Source organism: Astatotilapia calliptera, chromosome 22, assembly GCF_900246225.1.
Source record: "Astatotilapia calliptera chromosome 22, fAstCal1.2, whole genome shotgun sequence".
Classification (NCBI taxonomy): Eukaryota; Metazoa; Chordata; class Actinopteri; order Cichliformes; family Cichlidae; genus Astatotilapia; species Astatotilapia calliptera.
In genome coordinates this window covers 15,790,655-15,806,618 of record NC_039322.1, presented here as the reverse complement: position 1 = coordinate 15,806,618, position 15,964 = coordinate 15,790,655, and the positions used below count along the sequence as shown (strand labels likewise).

At 41.6% G+C, this 15,964-nt stretch overlaps 1 protein-coding gene across 4 annotated transcripts in view; it reads right to left on the bottom strand.

Annotated features, from left to right (window-relative positions):
• The window catches only part of pag1 (phosphoprotein membrane anchor with glycosphingolipid microdomains 1), a 61,296-nt gene that overhangs the window by 5,151 nt on the left and 40,181 nt on the right, over window positions 1–15,964 (bottom strand). For 3 of the 4 annotated variants that reach the window (XM_026155477.1, XM_026155475.1, XM_026155478.1), the window contains 5 exons: window positions 14,672–14,903; window positions 12,608–12,665; window positions 7,854–7,947; window positions 7,452–7,621; window positions 6,746–7,180 (listed from right to left, as the gene is read on the bottom strand). In XM_026155477.1, the coding sequence (XP_026011262.1) occupies window positions 6,746–7,180; window positions 7,452–7,621; window positions 7,854–7,947; window positions 12,608–12,665; window positions 14,672–14,859 (945 nt within the window). In that variant the 5' untranslated portion in view covers window positions 14,860–14,903. The remainder of the gene's footprint in view (window positions 1–6,745; window positions 7,181–7,451; window positions 7,622–7,853; window positions 7,948–12,607; window positions 12,666–14,671; window positions 14,904–15,964) is intronic. The other variant, XM_026155479.1, reaches the window with a different exon arrangement.

Below are 15,964 nucleotides of genomic sequence, written 5' to 3'. Positions count from 1 at the left end.
TAGAAGCTGCTTTAGTGGGCAGGAAATCAGGTGACTGACTTCAAGAGTATCACATTTCTTTGAGAAACGTTTGGGTTGCTTTTTCACTTCACTTTGAATCATTATCCATTTTTGCAGTGACGCATGTTCCAATCAGTTTAGCAGCATTTGTCTGAATCTGATAAGGGAGTATAGCCCTGTACACTTCACAATTCATCCTGCTGCTTCTATCAGCGTTCACATCATCAATAAACACCAGTATCCCAGTTTTACATGCTCATACCATAACATTGTCTGCAGCATGTTTGTTCATCTCTATTTGGTCCTAAGAATTTTTTAGTGCGGGCAAAGTCTAAGCTGGACTTCATGTTCTTGAGTGTAACCAGTGGTTTGCACCTCTTTTAAGCTCTCTCTGTTTCTCCATACCTTGTAGACCAGGGGTGTCAAACACGATGCCCGGGGATTAGAATCAGATTCCATTCCAGCCTACTGGATGTAAAGAAGGGAATAAATTTGGACGTTTAACTGCATTTTCAAAGTTTACAGCTTTATCTCGACTGATAAAGAGAACCCCCATGGCCATTCATGCTTACACCAAAGTAATTAGACCTCATTTTGACAGTTCCATTGAACAGCTATGCTAACACTTTGAGAAGAACCTTCACACAACACTGAAAATGCTTCAGTTGAGCCTTTGAAAATGGGGTACTATGTACAAAAATGGCTAAAATTCCTAAAAAGTTAATGCAATAATTTTGTGAGACCACTTCAATTAAAGCTGAAAGTCTGCACTTCAATCACATCTTGACTGTTTGATGTTCACCACCAACTGCGATGGCGTACAGCCGCAAACTTGTAAACTACATTAAGACTAATATATATTCTCTCCCATGCCACAAAAGCCATCAATAGTGATTCTCTTTAGCAACAGCTCAGCAGTGCTGACACGCCACATATCACAGTTCACCTGGACCGTGCCCCCCCAATGTATACCCCGGCAGCCCAGAGGCTGGGTCAAATTCATTTCCTGCACCTTGCATGAAAAGCCTGCAGGCGACACACAAGCAAATGATTGCAAACAAGTGTTAGTGCTGTTTATGGCAGTTCAATCACTGTTCAGTGCACACAATCACAGAAGCCGCGAAGAAAAGGTCACAAAGGCTGCGGACGTGTGTTTCAGTGTAGCTGCAGCAAATATTACAATAATAATAAGCAGGTGTGTGTGTGTATGGAAATTTACTGCATATAAGAAAAAAGTGCCACTGTGTGTGTGTGTGTGTGTGTGGGTGTGTGTGTGTGTGAGAGAGAGAGCAGCATTTACTGAGCTGCTACCTGGGGGGATTCCTTTCAGACATTTACATTCATGCACCTCTGAGATTGCCTGTGTGTGTGCGTAAGAGACAGAGACGGAGAGAGAGTTTCTATAGTCCATATCATCCATCATGAAGCCAGACTAACTGTCGTAGAGATGGTGGCCAGCTGGTGCTCACTAGGCGCGCGCATACTCACACACACTTGGTCAGACAAGACAAATCACAGACGACTCCTGGTCATACATGGGCGTAAACCACAGGGAGCCAAGAACATTCATGCTTAACCTTAAATACGCCCCAGGGTGTCTATGCGTAGCAGAATATATGTAAACACACACACATCATAAAACCTGCATATGTGTTTGGTGTGTGTGTTTAACTTGAGGGGATGGGGGAAACTAATATATATGCGGGTGGATGTTAAATTCTGTGTATTTTAAAAATGTGCAAGTGTGTGTGTGTGTGTGGGTGTATGGTTTCCAGAGCTGTGTGAAGATACATTTGGAATTTGCAAGATTAAGATTTTATCACAGATATGGGGGTTAGACGAGGCCATGCCTGCTGTCCAAACGAGCAGCAGTGATGAACTAATTGGCTACAAAAACACCAGAGACAAAGGAACAAAGACGTGTGAATAAAGTAAAAAGATACATCAACACAGAAAAGAGGGACCCAAACCTAAAGTTCAGAAAAATACAGAATAGTTCCGGTTTATAACAACATGGGTCTTCTTGTTGCTTAGTGCTGTTATTTGTATCAGTTGCAACAACTTACAACATTACTAAGAGGAAAGCAGCAGTTAGAGAAACGAGCAACCAGACAGATTATCATAAAGAGCGTATTTAAAGCAAGGACAGTAAAAACATAAATAAATGGATTTACCTTCCGAGTTGGAAAAGCAAAGCCAATGTGGAGGTGCCTCAAACCTGCATTCTATCTGATGGCCACCAGATGGCGACAGCTGTGGTTGCAGAAAGACTTTTACTCCTATAAAAGGCTAATCCGCTTTCCCTTCGAATTTCCTTTCATCCACTCATTTTCGATGATATTAAATAAAAATTTTAGTCTATTTTGAAAGTTTTGGTCTTGGTTTGTATTTTAAACGGAGGATTATCTGAAGTATGATATTGCACGCTCATTGGCTAATAAGTTATCTGTCACAAGTTGCAGTCAGATGTCTTTTTACAACCAAGATGGCGATGGCAGAAACACTCATCTCCGGGTACTGCACCTCCCTCCCACATTTTAAAGACATGTGTAGGGTTAGTTTAACTGGTTACTGTAATGTTTACCGCTGTAACCACTTTAATCTAGTTGGCTAACCGACAAATATTCACTAAATAGAAACACAAAGCATAACAGAGCATCAGTGTATTTAATTAGAAAGTAAAGCAAGTTATTGACCTGACGCTAACTTATCTTAAGAGGAACAAGAACACCTGTGCTAAAATGCAATGGACCAACAACACCACAAACTCGTATATCTTTTTACACTGCCCCCTGGTGACAGCACACTGGCACAACACTGTAAACAAATGTATGTAAAAAGTGCTGTAACATTAGAAGTATAATTTAAAAGTACTTTAAGTTAAGAGATGATCTCTGTGGCAGGCTGATAATGTGATTCTTTGTCTGATGCAATTCTTTGAGCTGAGAGTGTGTTGGTTCTCTGATGGATCTCAGCATGCTGTAAGCAGCAGCAGCAGCAGCAGCTCTGCCCTGCCTTGTTCAGTCCACGATAATGAACTGCTATGCTTCTCTTTTTACCTTTTCTTTTACTCTTCCTCCATCTCTTCTTCTACACATCTCCACATCTCACCCTCTGTAGCAGTTTTCTTCTCCCTCATCCTTTTTTTCTCGCTGCCTCCTTGTCGATGACTTCGTTTGTATGCTCCTGGCTTTCTTTCTTTCTTTTTTTTCCCTCCTTGTCTCTCACTCCTCTCTTTCCTCCTCACCCGTCATGCCTGCCAGTCCTTTCCGAGTTTTTTCAACTCTCCCATCATCTCTCTGTCACTATCTCCATTTCATCTATTACTCTCTCCTGCTCTTCTCACTTCGGCTCCCATTTTCATTTTTTTTCTCTCCTCCCTTCACTCCCACACCGTGTTTTTTTGTGGTTTTTTTCCCTTCTCACCATCAAATTTCTTTCTTCGGTCTGCCAGTCTCCATAAAGCAGCACGAGATGTCAGCTTAGCGGATAATAATTGTAGCGGAGAGACACATCTCTCTTTTTCTTTCTTCTCCGTGGTCTTTATCTCAAGCCAGGCATGATGTTGAGAAGATGACCGACATCAGCTATATATTGGTATAAATTGTGTTATTAAGATGGGGAGAATGAAAGAGTGAATCCCTATCATTACCGTAGGATGATAAGTTTCAGCCTTTTTATGCGTGTGGGTTTGTCAAATGGAAATCTTATATTAAGACTAAACTGACTCAACTTTTTCCAACAACGTTCCGTTTTTCCTCGTGGAATGATGCCACAATTAAAGCCCATTTGTTCAAGAGAAGCTTTGCTGTGTTTGTGGTTGTTGTGCTTCGAGAAAAAACCTCGGCATCCCCTTCAGTAGCAGTGCAACATTTTTTGGGTGGTGCATCAAGTGCCATGATGCTACCCACTTCTACTGCTCTTACCCATTTATGTGATATCTGCTAATTTAACAAAAGTTTAAGAGCAGTTTGCAGTTTAAGAGCTCCAGGGTCACAGCGTAACTGAAAATTACAACTCTACTTATTATTCTTGTTGTTAAAAATGTAAAAATTAATTTCGTTTCTCCCCTTTTTTCCCTGCACAGCTCCATTAAAAGCTTTTCATTTCTCTATTCCATCAAATTAACAATGTTCATTATGCAGATTCTAGCTGATTAAATCTACATGCAGGAGACGCATAACACACGCTGGGCACCGCACTCAGTGGAAGCTGAGAAGCGGCGAACACGTCTTTCTCGACCGCACGACTGAATCAAACAAAAGAAAGTAAAATGCAATGTTATATTTTTAGGGTGACATCATCGTATCAAAGATTTATTTGGGTGTTGTAAAATATTTGTAAAGATTTTATGACATCCAGTGCTTAACAAATTTATTAGACCACCACTCAATATATAAGGTTCGAGCCACACTTGATGAAAATTAACATTATTGGTAATTACCAAATTGTTTTCTTAATTTAATCAAAATGGACTTGATTTGATTTTCTGATTAAAATATAATTGTTTTTAGCTGAGAATTTTCAAATTGACCACTTTACAAAAAAACGTAATTTTCAGTGTTATTTTAGCATTATATTTTATATTTTAACATTATGTTTTTAATGCGACAATATAATTATTGTTATCCATGAATTTTCAAATGTGCTGTTTTACAAAAAAGTAAAAAATGTTAAAGTACATTATTATTTTTTTCTACTTACATCCCTGAACAGAAAAAATAGTTTTATGTCTACAAAAAAAACACATTTAAACAATTTTTTGACTGATTTGTAAAATTGAAAGGTGATCTAATAAGTTTGTTAAGCGCTCTAAACGACAAACGTTTTTTTACTATAATGTCTAGAACTGCATTGCATTGCTGTATTTTTCTTTTTTGTTTCCTTCTACATAATCTTAACAACAATAGCTGCTTCATTCCTCCCCTCCATGTAACCTGTCCTCCCTGGCCTTTAAACACCCTCATGCTCTCTCTGAATGCATTATAGCGAATACGAATGAAATACTATCACTATCACTTTCTTTTCAAAGCAGTGTTTTGTCAAGATGGTCGAGAATGGATTCATAGTTTTTACCGATCTGAGTATTTTATGCCAAGGGAAATTGAAAAATGACTTTCCCTGTCATATAGTTTCATCATCTGACTAATGCTCATTTTCCCCGTCGTCACAGGTTACTTTTCTTCTTTCCTGCCACGCTTCCTCTCGCTCACGATGACACATTGAATGAAAGTTGACTCTAATAAAACTGCTCGCTCTTTAATCAGACGCCGCCTGTAATAAGCAACTGCGGTTATACAGTACAAATATTCAATCACTGGAACGCTCTTACATGCAGCACAGCATAAATGAGACCTTACTTACAATTCACGTGGGGCTTTCTCACAAACATAAGCTAATAAGCACACCCACGAGCACCATCTTTGGTTGCTGGTTGATTCAGAGTGTGTGGAATCATCTAGCGTCCCCTTAGTTATAGTTAATGGATTGGAAAATGGAATTTATCCAAATTTCATCAAAAATGTTTGTTTTCAGTTCTTGTTTTAAAGTTGTTGTTTTTTTTAGTAGAAATAAAACCAAATTATGATCCATTCACAAAAACACATAACGTTACCTTTTCACATCTGTATGTAAGTATACGGAGAGAAATTTGCCTCAAAAGTGTTGAAAATGTGAACGATGTCATATCAAGTATAAACTAAGATTTCCAACCGCGTTCGGTGATTTGTGCGTAACTCACACGAGCATGCTTCATTCCATGCACAAAAACGATGCAATTATTTTACACATGCACACATCCAAACCTGAATAAATACAAATCATTTATGCACAATTTATTAAGTTCTCCTCATCAATCTAATAATTTTACCTTTCAAAAACCTTTCTGTGCGTACAAATGTCGAAAACTACACATATTGATGCCCACGTAGGGTTTTGAGACAAATTCAACACTGCCAGCTTCACAAATGTAAGATGCATTTAAGTCCCATAAATACTTTGAAATCTGTTACAGTATTCATTACTGCTGTCACTGCAACGTTTATAGAATATTTATGAGCCTTTAGTACACAAGATCAGAAAGACCTCTCATTTATCTGAAATATAAATGAGAGGTCCCCCCCCTGAACATTTATGCAGTAGATCAGCTGTGTCTGTTTGTTGGCTGAGGGAGCCACACCTGATGTGCGGATCAAGTCCATCCCAGCTTCGGCTCAGCACTGTGCACGATGCAGACGGCAACAGATTTGTAACAGACGGCAAAAGATTTGCAATGTATCACAGTTAATTGCCGCATTACTGCAAACAGATTAATGTAACTGCCAACTTGACCTCACTCACTCAAAAACTGACCGCAGACTGTAGTTTCAGACCACGACCCCGTTTCAGTGTTATTCTACTTCAAAGGCATAAAGATCATGAGCTGATTGCACATGTTCACAGCAATGTTGGTGGCGCTGTGGTCTCTAACCAGTGTTTCCGCCAGTGTGACTGTAGACTTGGTTTGCGTTCGTTTTTACATTGAAACAGGTGTTTGATGGCATCGTGAAATCTGGAGCATGCCTTAGTGAAGTCATCAAACTGACATAATGCTTTCTCTAACCTCAAAAATGCCAATTTTTGGTCCTCACAAAGATGTTTAAACAAGTAGACACACACACACACACACACACACACACAGTACCCTATAGTCACTCAAAAAAAATCTCCCAAAAAGTCCTAGAGACACACACTCAAACAAGCTTACCTCTCCATTGTGCAGCCCAGCCTCCGCGAGCCCGTTCATCATCAGCGCTGGCTGGTTGTCATTTTCATCCAGAACCTTCTCCGGTACCGGTGGCGGTAAATCCTCCTCTGGCTCCTCCTGAGGCTTTTGTTGAGGAACGGCAGCATTACCAGAGCGCCTTTTGGCCTCCATGTCTGCGCTGTGACGGCTCTTCTTATTCAGGTTGACAGAGGCGTACTCCGCCCCGGCGAAGATGGGCCCCCGCTCAGGTGTGCTTGGGCTGATGTGGCCGTTAAGAAGAGCGGGAGGATGAGGCGGAGGTTCGTCTGGACTCGGCTGGATGGTACCGTTTGGGAGGCCAGCCTCTGCAGGACCGTCTTTGAGCTCCTTGACCGTCTCGTACAGGGATTCATCGGCACTGACGTCACGTGAGGCCACAGCCATCTCCTTCACCACCTTAACATCAGAAACACACACTGGTCTTACGTGCATTCAAAAACAAGAAATAACTTTTTGATGTTTCTGCCTCCTGGCTCGAAAATCACTCAATTCACCAGCCACTTGTGAAAAGATCCCTAGGCGTAATCAATCAATCAGTCATTTACTCAGTCAAGCAGCATTCAACATTACAAGCTTTAATCTCCTCCAGTGAGCATGTCCGAACTTACTATGAGTAAAGAAAAAAACCCATCATTCTGCTGTTTAAAGGTGACTTTTAAACACTGACCTCATAAGTGCTGTCTCCTGAGGGTGGGGGTCCGTTCCCGATAAGGGCGTTGTTGGGAGGGATGCTGGGAAGCTGGCGGGCCTGAGGGCACTTGGAGGACCTGAGCTCTGATTGGCTGGAGAGCATCTCCTCTGACAACTGGGGACTGGTGTCCTGTGTGTCCGTGAGAACTGGAGGGAAGAAGAAAAGAGTCAGGGCGAGGAGGAAACAGCATCTTTTTACGACTGCATTTAACATTGACTATAACACGAACCAAAGCTGACCAGCAAACACGCTTCATAACAGCCATCACGTGTCAGGAAAAAACACACTGCATGGATGTTGTATCACGCGGTCTAAATATTAACTACGCAGACAACAATGGCAGGACATGACGAGCTGATAGGAACTCTATCGGCTTACTTGTACCGCTGGTGAGAGGCCCATTGTGAGAGGTGCTGACCGCCGCGTCAGTCGCTGGACTGTCTGCTGATTGGCTGATGTCTCTCTCTGAAACCTGCACAACAAAGGATAAGCTCTTTGTCACTGCTGCACCACAGCTCGCAGGCTTGGAGGCTTCAAGCAAATAAAACCTCAGTCTCAGATTCTTTAAATTACAAAAACCTACAGAAATGAATTTGTACGTCTTCCTTATGTTGCACGGGATGGACATCCGTCACACCTCCGTGCAATCGAAAAGCCATATGTGCGGTGCATTACCTTCAGGATCCTTGAAGCCCAAATTTAAATTTTCATGCTTTCCTGACTCTTTATCTCGCTTCGTCTAAGCTTTTCCAAACACATTATTTATTACTTTAAGGTAATTATAAAACCGTTATGCATTCCTAATTAAGTGTAGCTTATTTTTACCTACCAAGAAAAGACATCTAAAGACAGCTAACAGCTTCTGCGAGTATGAGTAACAGGCAGCTCTTGTTTTATGCAGCTGATTTCATATTAATTCATTTATAAGAGGCACTAAAATTGAATCAAGCATAAGCAACACATCAAGCCGAACAGGGTAAAAGGACGGCGTCTGTAGTGTCACATTAATAATTATAATAACAATAGGAAGACGCTACCTTAAGGATACCCACAGGGTAATTTGTCTCCCTGCTTGTCTCAATAGGAGGCTAAAGAACAACAGCTGTGAAGCTGGCAGGGACTCAGTTGTGTTGCAGTCGGGTTTAAACCATGCTCTGACAGTTTCTGTGCTTGCAACATCATATAAGCATGGAAAAAAATCTGCATCTCTAACTCAACTAGCACAGTACAAAAAAAGCAGAAGAAGAAGAAGAAGAAGAAGAAGGGTTTAAAAAAAGCTCAAGTTTCCTGTTTTATCAGCCTAAGCTGAGCAGAATCAACTCTGAGAGTGAGCAAACACTCAGATCAACAGTGAGAAGAAACTAGTAATTAACAGAGGACGATTTATCAACATGCACTTCATGCATAAACTGTAATGCTTTAGTTTCCACGACGATTGCTCAGTCAGTCACTAATGAGAGAGCAGAGAAAGTCAAAACCTTTCAAAGAGTGCACGCCAAGACTGCTCTTTGTCTGGGGTTTGCGGTTTTTCCTTGTGTGAGCAGAGGGACATGCATCAGAAGCTCCATAACTCCACCTAGTGGTCACGCACTCTCATAGCTGTCGGTGCCAATGACGTAATCTTTAGCTGTTTTATGAAACCACTAATTTTATGCTGTCGTTTCGTGATTTAGGCACACGTTACATCCATCTTTCTTTTTATAGTCCATTAATCTTGTGTCATCCGTCCCAATGAGAATATCTTGTGTACACCACAGATGCAATAACTCACAACTTCACCACCACTCAGGAATCACAGAGGAGTGTAACGCTGTTTTGTGACTCGGACATGTCATCTTTGTTCTTATTAACCCCAGGCAGTGACAAAAGAAGCGTAAAATAAAGCATAAAGTTATAATACTCTCCAAAAATGAAAGCTAAACAAGAACCAGCGTCACTCTGATCCAAGCCGTCAAGGACGATAATCACTGTAATTCTCTTTTTTTGCAAATTCTGTTACAATCCCATGACAATGTCTCATTAATTGCTCTCCCCAGACATTCACATTCTTTTACAGTTTCAACACAGCTAACATTAACATCTCCTTGCTGGTGTGTCAAATTATTTTTTTGTAGGTCACTAACTGTAAAAAATCTGAGTGACACAAAGTATTGACAGCACAGATTCAACAAGGTGCTGGAAACATTCCTCAGAGGTTTTGGTTGGACTTGTTTGCTGTACATCTGTGACGTGAATCTCCCGTTGCACTGGTTCCGGCGTCAAGAAACCAGTTTGAGATGATGTGAGATTTGTGACATGCTGTTATCCTGCTGGAAGCAGCCAACAGAAGCTAACTGTGGTCATAAAGAGATGGACAAGGTCAGCAACGACACTCAGGTAGGCTGCGGTGTTTAATCAATCCTCAGCCGGTACTACGATGTGTCCCAGGAAAATATTACACCACATTGCATCATTGTATCACCAGCCTGAAATGTTGAAACAAGGCAGGAGGAATCTAGAACATTGCTTTCACCTTATTCTGACCCTACCATCCGAGTATCACATCAGCTACAGAGTCTTATAAAACCAGGTAATGTTTTTCCAATCTTCTACTCTCCAATTTGGGTGAGCCTCGTTTTCCTTTTGTCAGCTGAGTAACGTACACTCAGCGTGGTGTGTTGTGTGTTTAGAGATGGTTTTCAGCATCCCTTTGTTGTAAGATATGAAGCGGCCATTCTCCTCTGACCTCGGGCATCGACCCAGAGGACTCACTCTCATCACCATCTTCTGTAAACTCTAGAGATGGTTGTGTGGGAAAATCCCCGCTGATCGGCAGTTTCAGAAATACTCAGACCAGCACGTCTGAAACCGACAATCATGCCAAAGTCACTGAACTCTTTCTTCCTCATTCTGATGCTCAGTTTGAACTTCAGCAGGTCGTCTCGGCTTGCTGCCTTGCTGTAATGTGACTGCCTGATTAGATATTTGAATTAATCAGCAACTGAACAGATTGAACCTGTTGATGTGTTTGTCCTACACTGTGTCGCAGACACTCTTTGCATTTGTGATCAAACTGATTGAGCAACTGCTAAACAATCACAGAGGCTGGTCTTTAATCCTCTTAGAACAAAACGGATCACTTTGCCCTGCTTCTGATGGACCTCCACGGGGTGCTTCCTGTATCTAAACTGACTTAAATACTAATTTTGGTTAATCTGCACCCTGTGAGTTTAAAACACTTGAACTCTCTAACGATGGGGAGAAACAGGAGGGACAGCGTTCACTGATGCTGGCTGCAGGAGAGACAGACAGATTGCAGCTCAGCGAGGAAGAGTTAATCTACTCAACCACGAAGACAAAAACCCCCATTTAACCTGTCAGGCTACGACACGGTCCGTTGTACAAATGGGTCCCTCTTGAAACAATTTGATCACCTGGCAATTGGGCTAATGCTTAAAGGTTGCAGTGAAGATATCAATCAAATGCAAAAAGGCTCTGAAGAACACACACACACACACACACACACACACACACACACACACACACACACGCATATAAACACACAAACCCCCAGAGGGGAAGTCAGAATAAGAAAGTAAGTGGATGTCACACTTAAGTGGTGCTTGGTTACTGAAGCATCAATATTATAGTAGTTTGTAATGACTACCTCTGCCCATTACACAGTCTTCAAAAGGACATAGCGGACGTTCGCCACGCATCATTATGAGCGTCGCATAGCACGGGGTAAAAGGTCAACTCTACAAATAATAATAATCTTTTGTTTTCCTTAATAGTATCCCTTATTTCTGTTTTAAGGCAGCACGACATTAAAATAAGTGACATGTGACGAGCAGGCAGTGGAGTTTCCCACGTGTTTTCTTAGCGGGAGAAACCACTTCCCTGTTGGCAGCCGTGAGCCGTTCAGAAACAACCTCTCGCTAACAACTGGAGGCTGTCAATCAGCCGTACGCAGGGAGGCTTTGTTCTCTGTATGTTTCTGTGTCAGCGTGATCGACGTGGGTTACGACGCAAAGAGTCGGAGGGTGTGTTCTAGTGTCACAGGACGTCACGTAAGGGCGGAGATGTGTGTCAGTGTGCACGCGTGTTACTGAGGAGGCACGCAGCTAAACTCTATCCACAGCTCCACTTGCCGATCGCTCCAGCGCCTGACTAAAGATACACACTCTCCCACACTTGGACTAATGAGAAGAGTATGCGTGGGTGCTTTTGTTTAAGGCTCTGAGTCGATATTTTGACAGAGTTTAAACCAAATGGCTGATCTTTGACTGCAAGAGCTGACGGTTTCTTAAACTTCCTGAAATCTGACCTGATGTATCTTTTAAAAAAACAATTATGTTTAGAGAAAATATTTTTTATGCAAAAAAAAGTGCCTTTCAGTGTATGAGTGTAATCACACTATGATTAAGCCTGAAAACATTCAGCTGTTCGCTCTACTTGTTCTTCTTTCAGCTGCTCCCGTTAGGGGTCGCCACAGCGCATCGGCACCCTATCCCCAGTTTCCTCCCCTGTCACACCAGCCCTCTGCATGTCCTTCACTACATTCATGAATCTCCTCTGCGGTCTTGTTTTCCTCCTGCCTGTGAGCTCCATATTCAGCATCATCTCATCCAAATCATCTAAACTTTGTCTCCAAACCCTCATCTCTCTTCAACCTGCTCCCTACTCTTACAGACACCAATGCCGTCTGCGAACATCATAGAGACACGCCTGCCTGAATTCATTTAACAAAAACAAACTTTATCAACTTTTCATTCACTGTCATTAACCCCCTCCCCCAGGGGGTTGGTGTTAGCTGGTGCTGCAAAACAGCAAAGTGTGAAACCATTTTTGATTAGTTGTCTTTCAGAGGTAATACCCACAGACCTCAAATACCTGCCTTAGAGCTTCCTATGTTAAGGCTAAAATAATGGACCTTGCAGATTAAAAACCAAACCACAGACAGGTTTTGCAAATAAACTGTGCCTTGAAGTCCTGCATACACACCGCTTGACTTTTTAAAAATGTAACAGTGTTAGTATGCATCCTTGCTATTAAAAATAAACAAATAAAACATTATTATTTCATTCCTCTTCAGGACTGTAGCTTTGATATATTGAGAGAAAAGGCTGTGGAAACCTGAAGGAAAAACTCACTCCATTCACCAGGCTCTGATGATCTCCCGCTGGGTGTCCATTCACCGCTTTCTTCTGCCTGAAGAGAAGAAGAAAGGAGAGATGAGAAAACAGAGCAACACATCAAGTGTTAGAGCAGCCTGCACAGCTAAACACGGGGGCTCAGCTGTGCATGCAAAGAACTGTGAAAGCAAAGCGTGCCTCCAGATTAGGGACCAAAAACCTGTTTTATAATTGTACAACTCTTCCACATATTATGCTTTCAACCCAACCATCAAATAAATCCAAGAAAATTCTAATCTTGAATCTTCTGACAAATTAAAAAAAACACAGAAATCAAATATTAATTTGCAAATATGAGTTTTATTTATTACATTTGTTGCTTTATAGCTTTTTTAAATAGCACTCCTTTTTCTTCTGTTAGAGTAATCTAAAATTAAATCAAACATTCAAACAAAAACAACTGAACTGGGATCAGTAAAATGTAATAATAACCATCACTAATAAATATTACATTCCTTCAGACACGTCCGCTTTAACCTCCTAAAACCTGAACTCTTTCATGGAATGGCTTTATAAATTTCTCTTTGCTATTTGGGCTGATTGGGACCTGATGAATGTAAAAACAAAGAATTACCTGATTTTTTTGTTTCTGAGAAAAATAAGATCCACATAAGGGGACATCTGTTTTAAATTTCGATAAAACAGTGGCAGTATAATGTCCTCGTCAGTGGATATCAGGCCCTTGTAGAGCAAAATTTAGTATTTTGGTCTAGACAACCCAAAATGTGATGTCTATATATGTGGAGGCCAGGTCCTAGGAGGTTAAGGCAGACCTGCTGTGAGCAGGTAAACCCTGTGAGGCTCAGCCTTCAGCCTGCTCAGAAACACTCCATTTCAGACATTTTTGTTCTACTCTGGCTCTCTGTGATGTCACTGAGAACAGATAATCTAACTGTGGGCATCTAAAGATAGACAACTGTCTATCTTTAGCTCCACCTCGAAACTCCTGTTCTAATCAGATGAAGAAGTTGCTCTAAAGGAGGAGGAGCTATGTCGAGGGACAAATAAAGACTGCATGTATATGCATGTGCAACACTGCTTTCATGCTGCTGTGACACTTAGTTTTTCATTCACGGGTTAATCAAATTTGACTTTATGTCATAAAACAGGCTGCGGCGAGCTGATGCATATCTAACTGCATTATACTTGTTTCGAATGTTCTGCTCTCATCTACATGAGAAGAAAAGTGACATCTTCTTTATTTACCTCTGCAAATCTGAAAACTTCAAAACCGGCCACCTGCCAAACGTCTCCCTGCGGGACATTAACATTCAACTCAGCTCTCTGCAGGGCGAAGAAAAACTCATTTCTCTTAGCTCCTGGGGGCTACATATAAAAACAATTACAATCCCACACGTTGGAACCGCTGCGTAAGAGGTGGGCGTTTGTGTTGAATATACAGCCCGTCACGTCACGCCGCAAAGTAAATGCCTCATTAATCTCTTAGCCATTACTTCAGTGCAATCCCAATGAGACAAAACAAAGCTTTACGCACTATAGCGAAGTTCGCAGCGTAGACTCGTTAACATTAAATCTTCATTACGCGCTGGGTCGTTAAGTCGGTCAAATTAACTTTTAGTTTCAGTTGTGCTGCTTTATTTGGAGTCTGCTTGCATCAGCTCTTTACGGGGATTACACGAAAGGAAAGTTAAATGACAAGGAAACGTGTTTCTCTTTTATATATATAGATAGATGGGAGTGTGTACGGCTGCTTAGAGACAGCACATGCTTCCATTCATAATTATTAATTAAATAATTATGGCCTACTACCCTAGAGGGCATTTTTAGTGTTACTCAGCAGCACTGCTCTGTACTGCTGCTGTACCTATAATTACTGTAGCTAAGAACGGCCTCTCAGGTATTTGTGCACTGTCTGCATTTCCCAGCAGAGCAGATCTGCTTTGGATAGCTGACACAGCAGGAAGTGAAGCTTTTTTTGATATGTGAGCGTGCCCTAACAGCGATGACAATAACACCAGTACACGGCATATATGGGTGTGTTTGCTTGGTGATGGCGCTCACCCCTGGCAGCTAGCGCAGAGCAGCAGCAGCACCGACACCAGCAGCAAAGCGGTGAGGATGCTGAGGGTGACGATCAAGATCAGCTGCCCGCTCCCCAGCCACGACGCCACACCAGTAGAAGCTGCCGTCCCCGACCCGACGACGCCTGCCTCCGGCCCCCACCACACTCCACTCAGCACCGGAGCCATGGCACATCACACTGTGGGGGAAGAGGACATCGGACTGGTACCAGCTGGGGAAACACGAGAAAAACAAAACTTTTTTTGTAGATGTGAAATTACAATCACATTTAAACCGAAGCAAAACTATTTATTTTTTACAGTTTTACCAGGAATGACGTATATTGTAGATTTTTTTATGTTTTTAAATGTGAAAAAAAACTTGTGCAGCGTTTTTTTTTTTAACTTTTCAGCAGATACTGAGAGATCGCCGTTGGCTGAGGAGGAGCAACGTTTACTGAAGGATACAGTCAGCCAAACCGTGCAAGCTGTGCTCTGTTTGTTAGGAAAACATACTGAGAGGAGAATTTGAATTCAGCAGCCACCTTAAAGCTCTATCATGGAAACCTAAAGGCGAATCATGCTCGTCAGACAATCACTGTTTATAAACACCTTATGAATCTTTCAAACCCAGGTTGACTCGAATGCAGACAGAAACAGAAATAATGACTTTTTATTGTTTGCTATTATAAAGAAATCTGAAGTTTTCCAAAATATGACCTGCGGGCAAAAAACTGCTTCGCCAAGTGTCCACTGGGTGACTTCTTCTTCTTTTCTTTTCTTTTTTAAATAAAATAGAGTGAAAATGTGTAACTTTAGATTTGAAAAGCTAAAAAGGGACACTTTGCCACTGCTGGGTTGGAACCTCCTTTTTTTTCTTCAACAATGTGCCAGAAACACTTCTCAGTGTTTGGTCCATGTTAACATGATGGCATCACACAGCTGCACATTTGTATATCCATGATGGGAATCTCCCATTCCGCCACATCCCAAAGGTGCTCTATTAGACTGAGATCTGGTGCCTGTGGGAAGCCATATGAATACAGTGAACTCATTGTCATGTTCAGCAACAGTCACCATCTGAGGATTATTTCCTTGTTATTGCGTGATGTAATGGAAGGTGATTATGATACACACCCTAAAAATATTCAACATTGCTTATGCTTTTCAAAGAAATGACACACCTTAATAGAGGAAACCCTCCATATTTCCTGGCTATGCTGCCCAGCACGCTGTAGGAAATGTTTTCATCTCAAATCTCGTCTAAACTCCTTTAATATCAGCTCTAAAATGT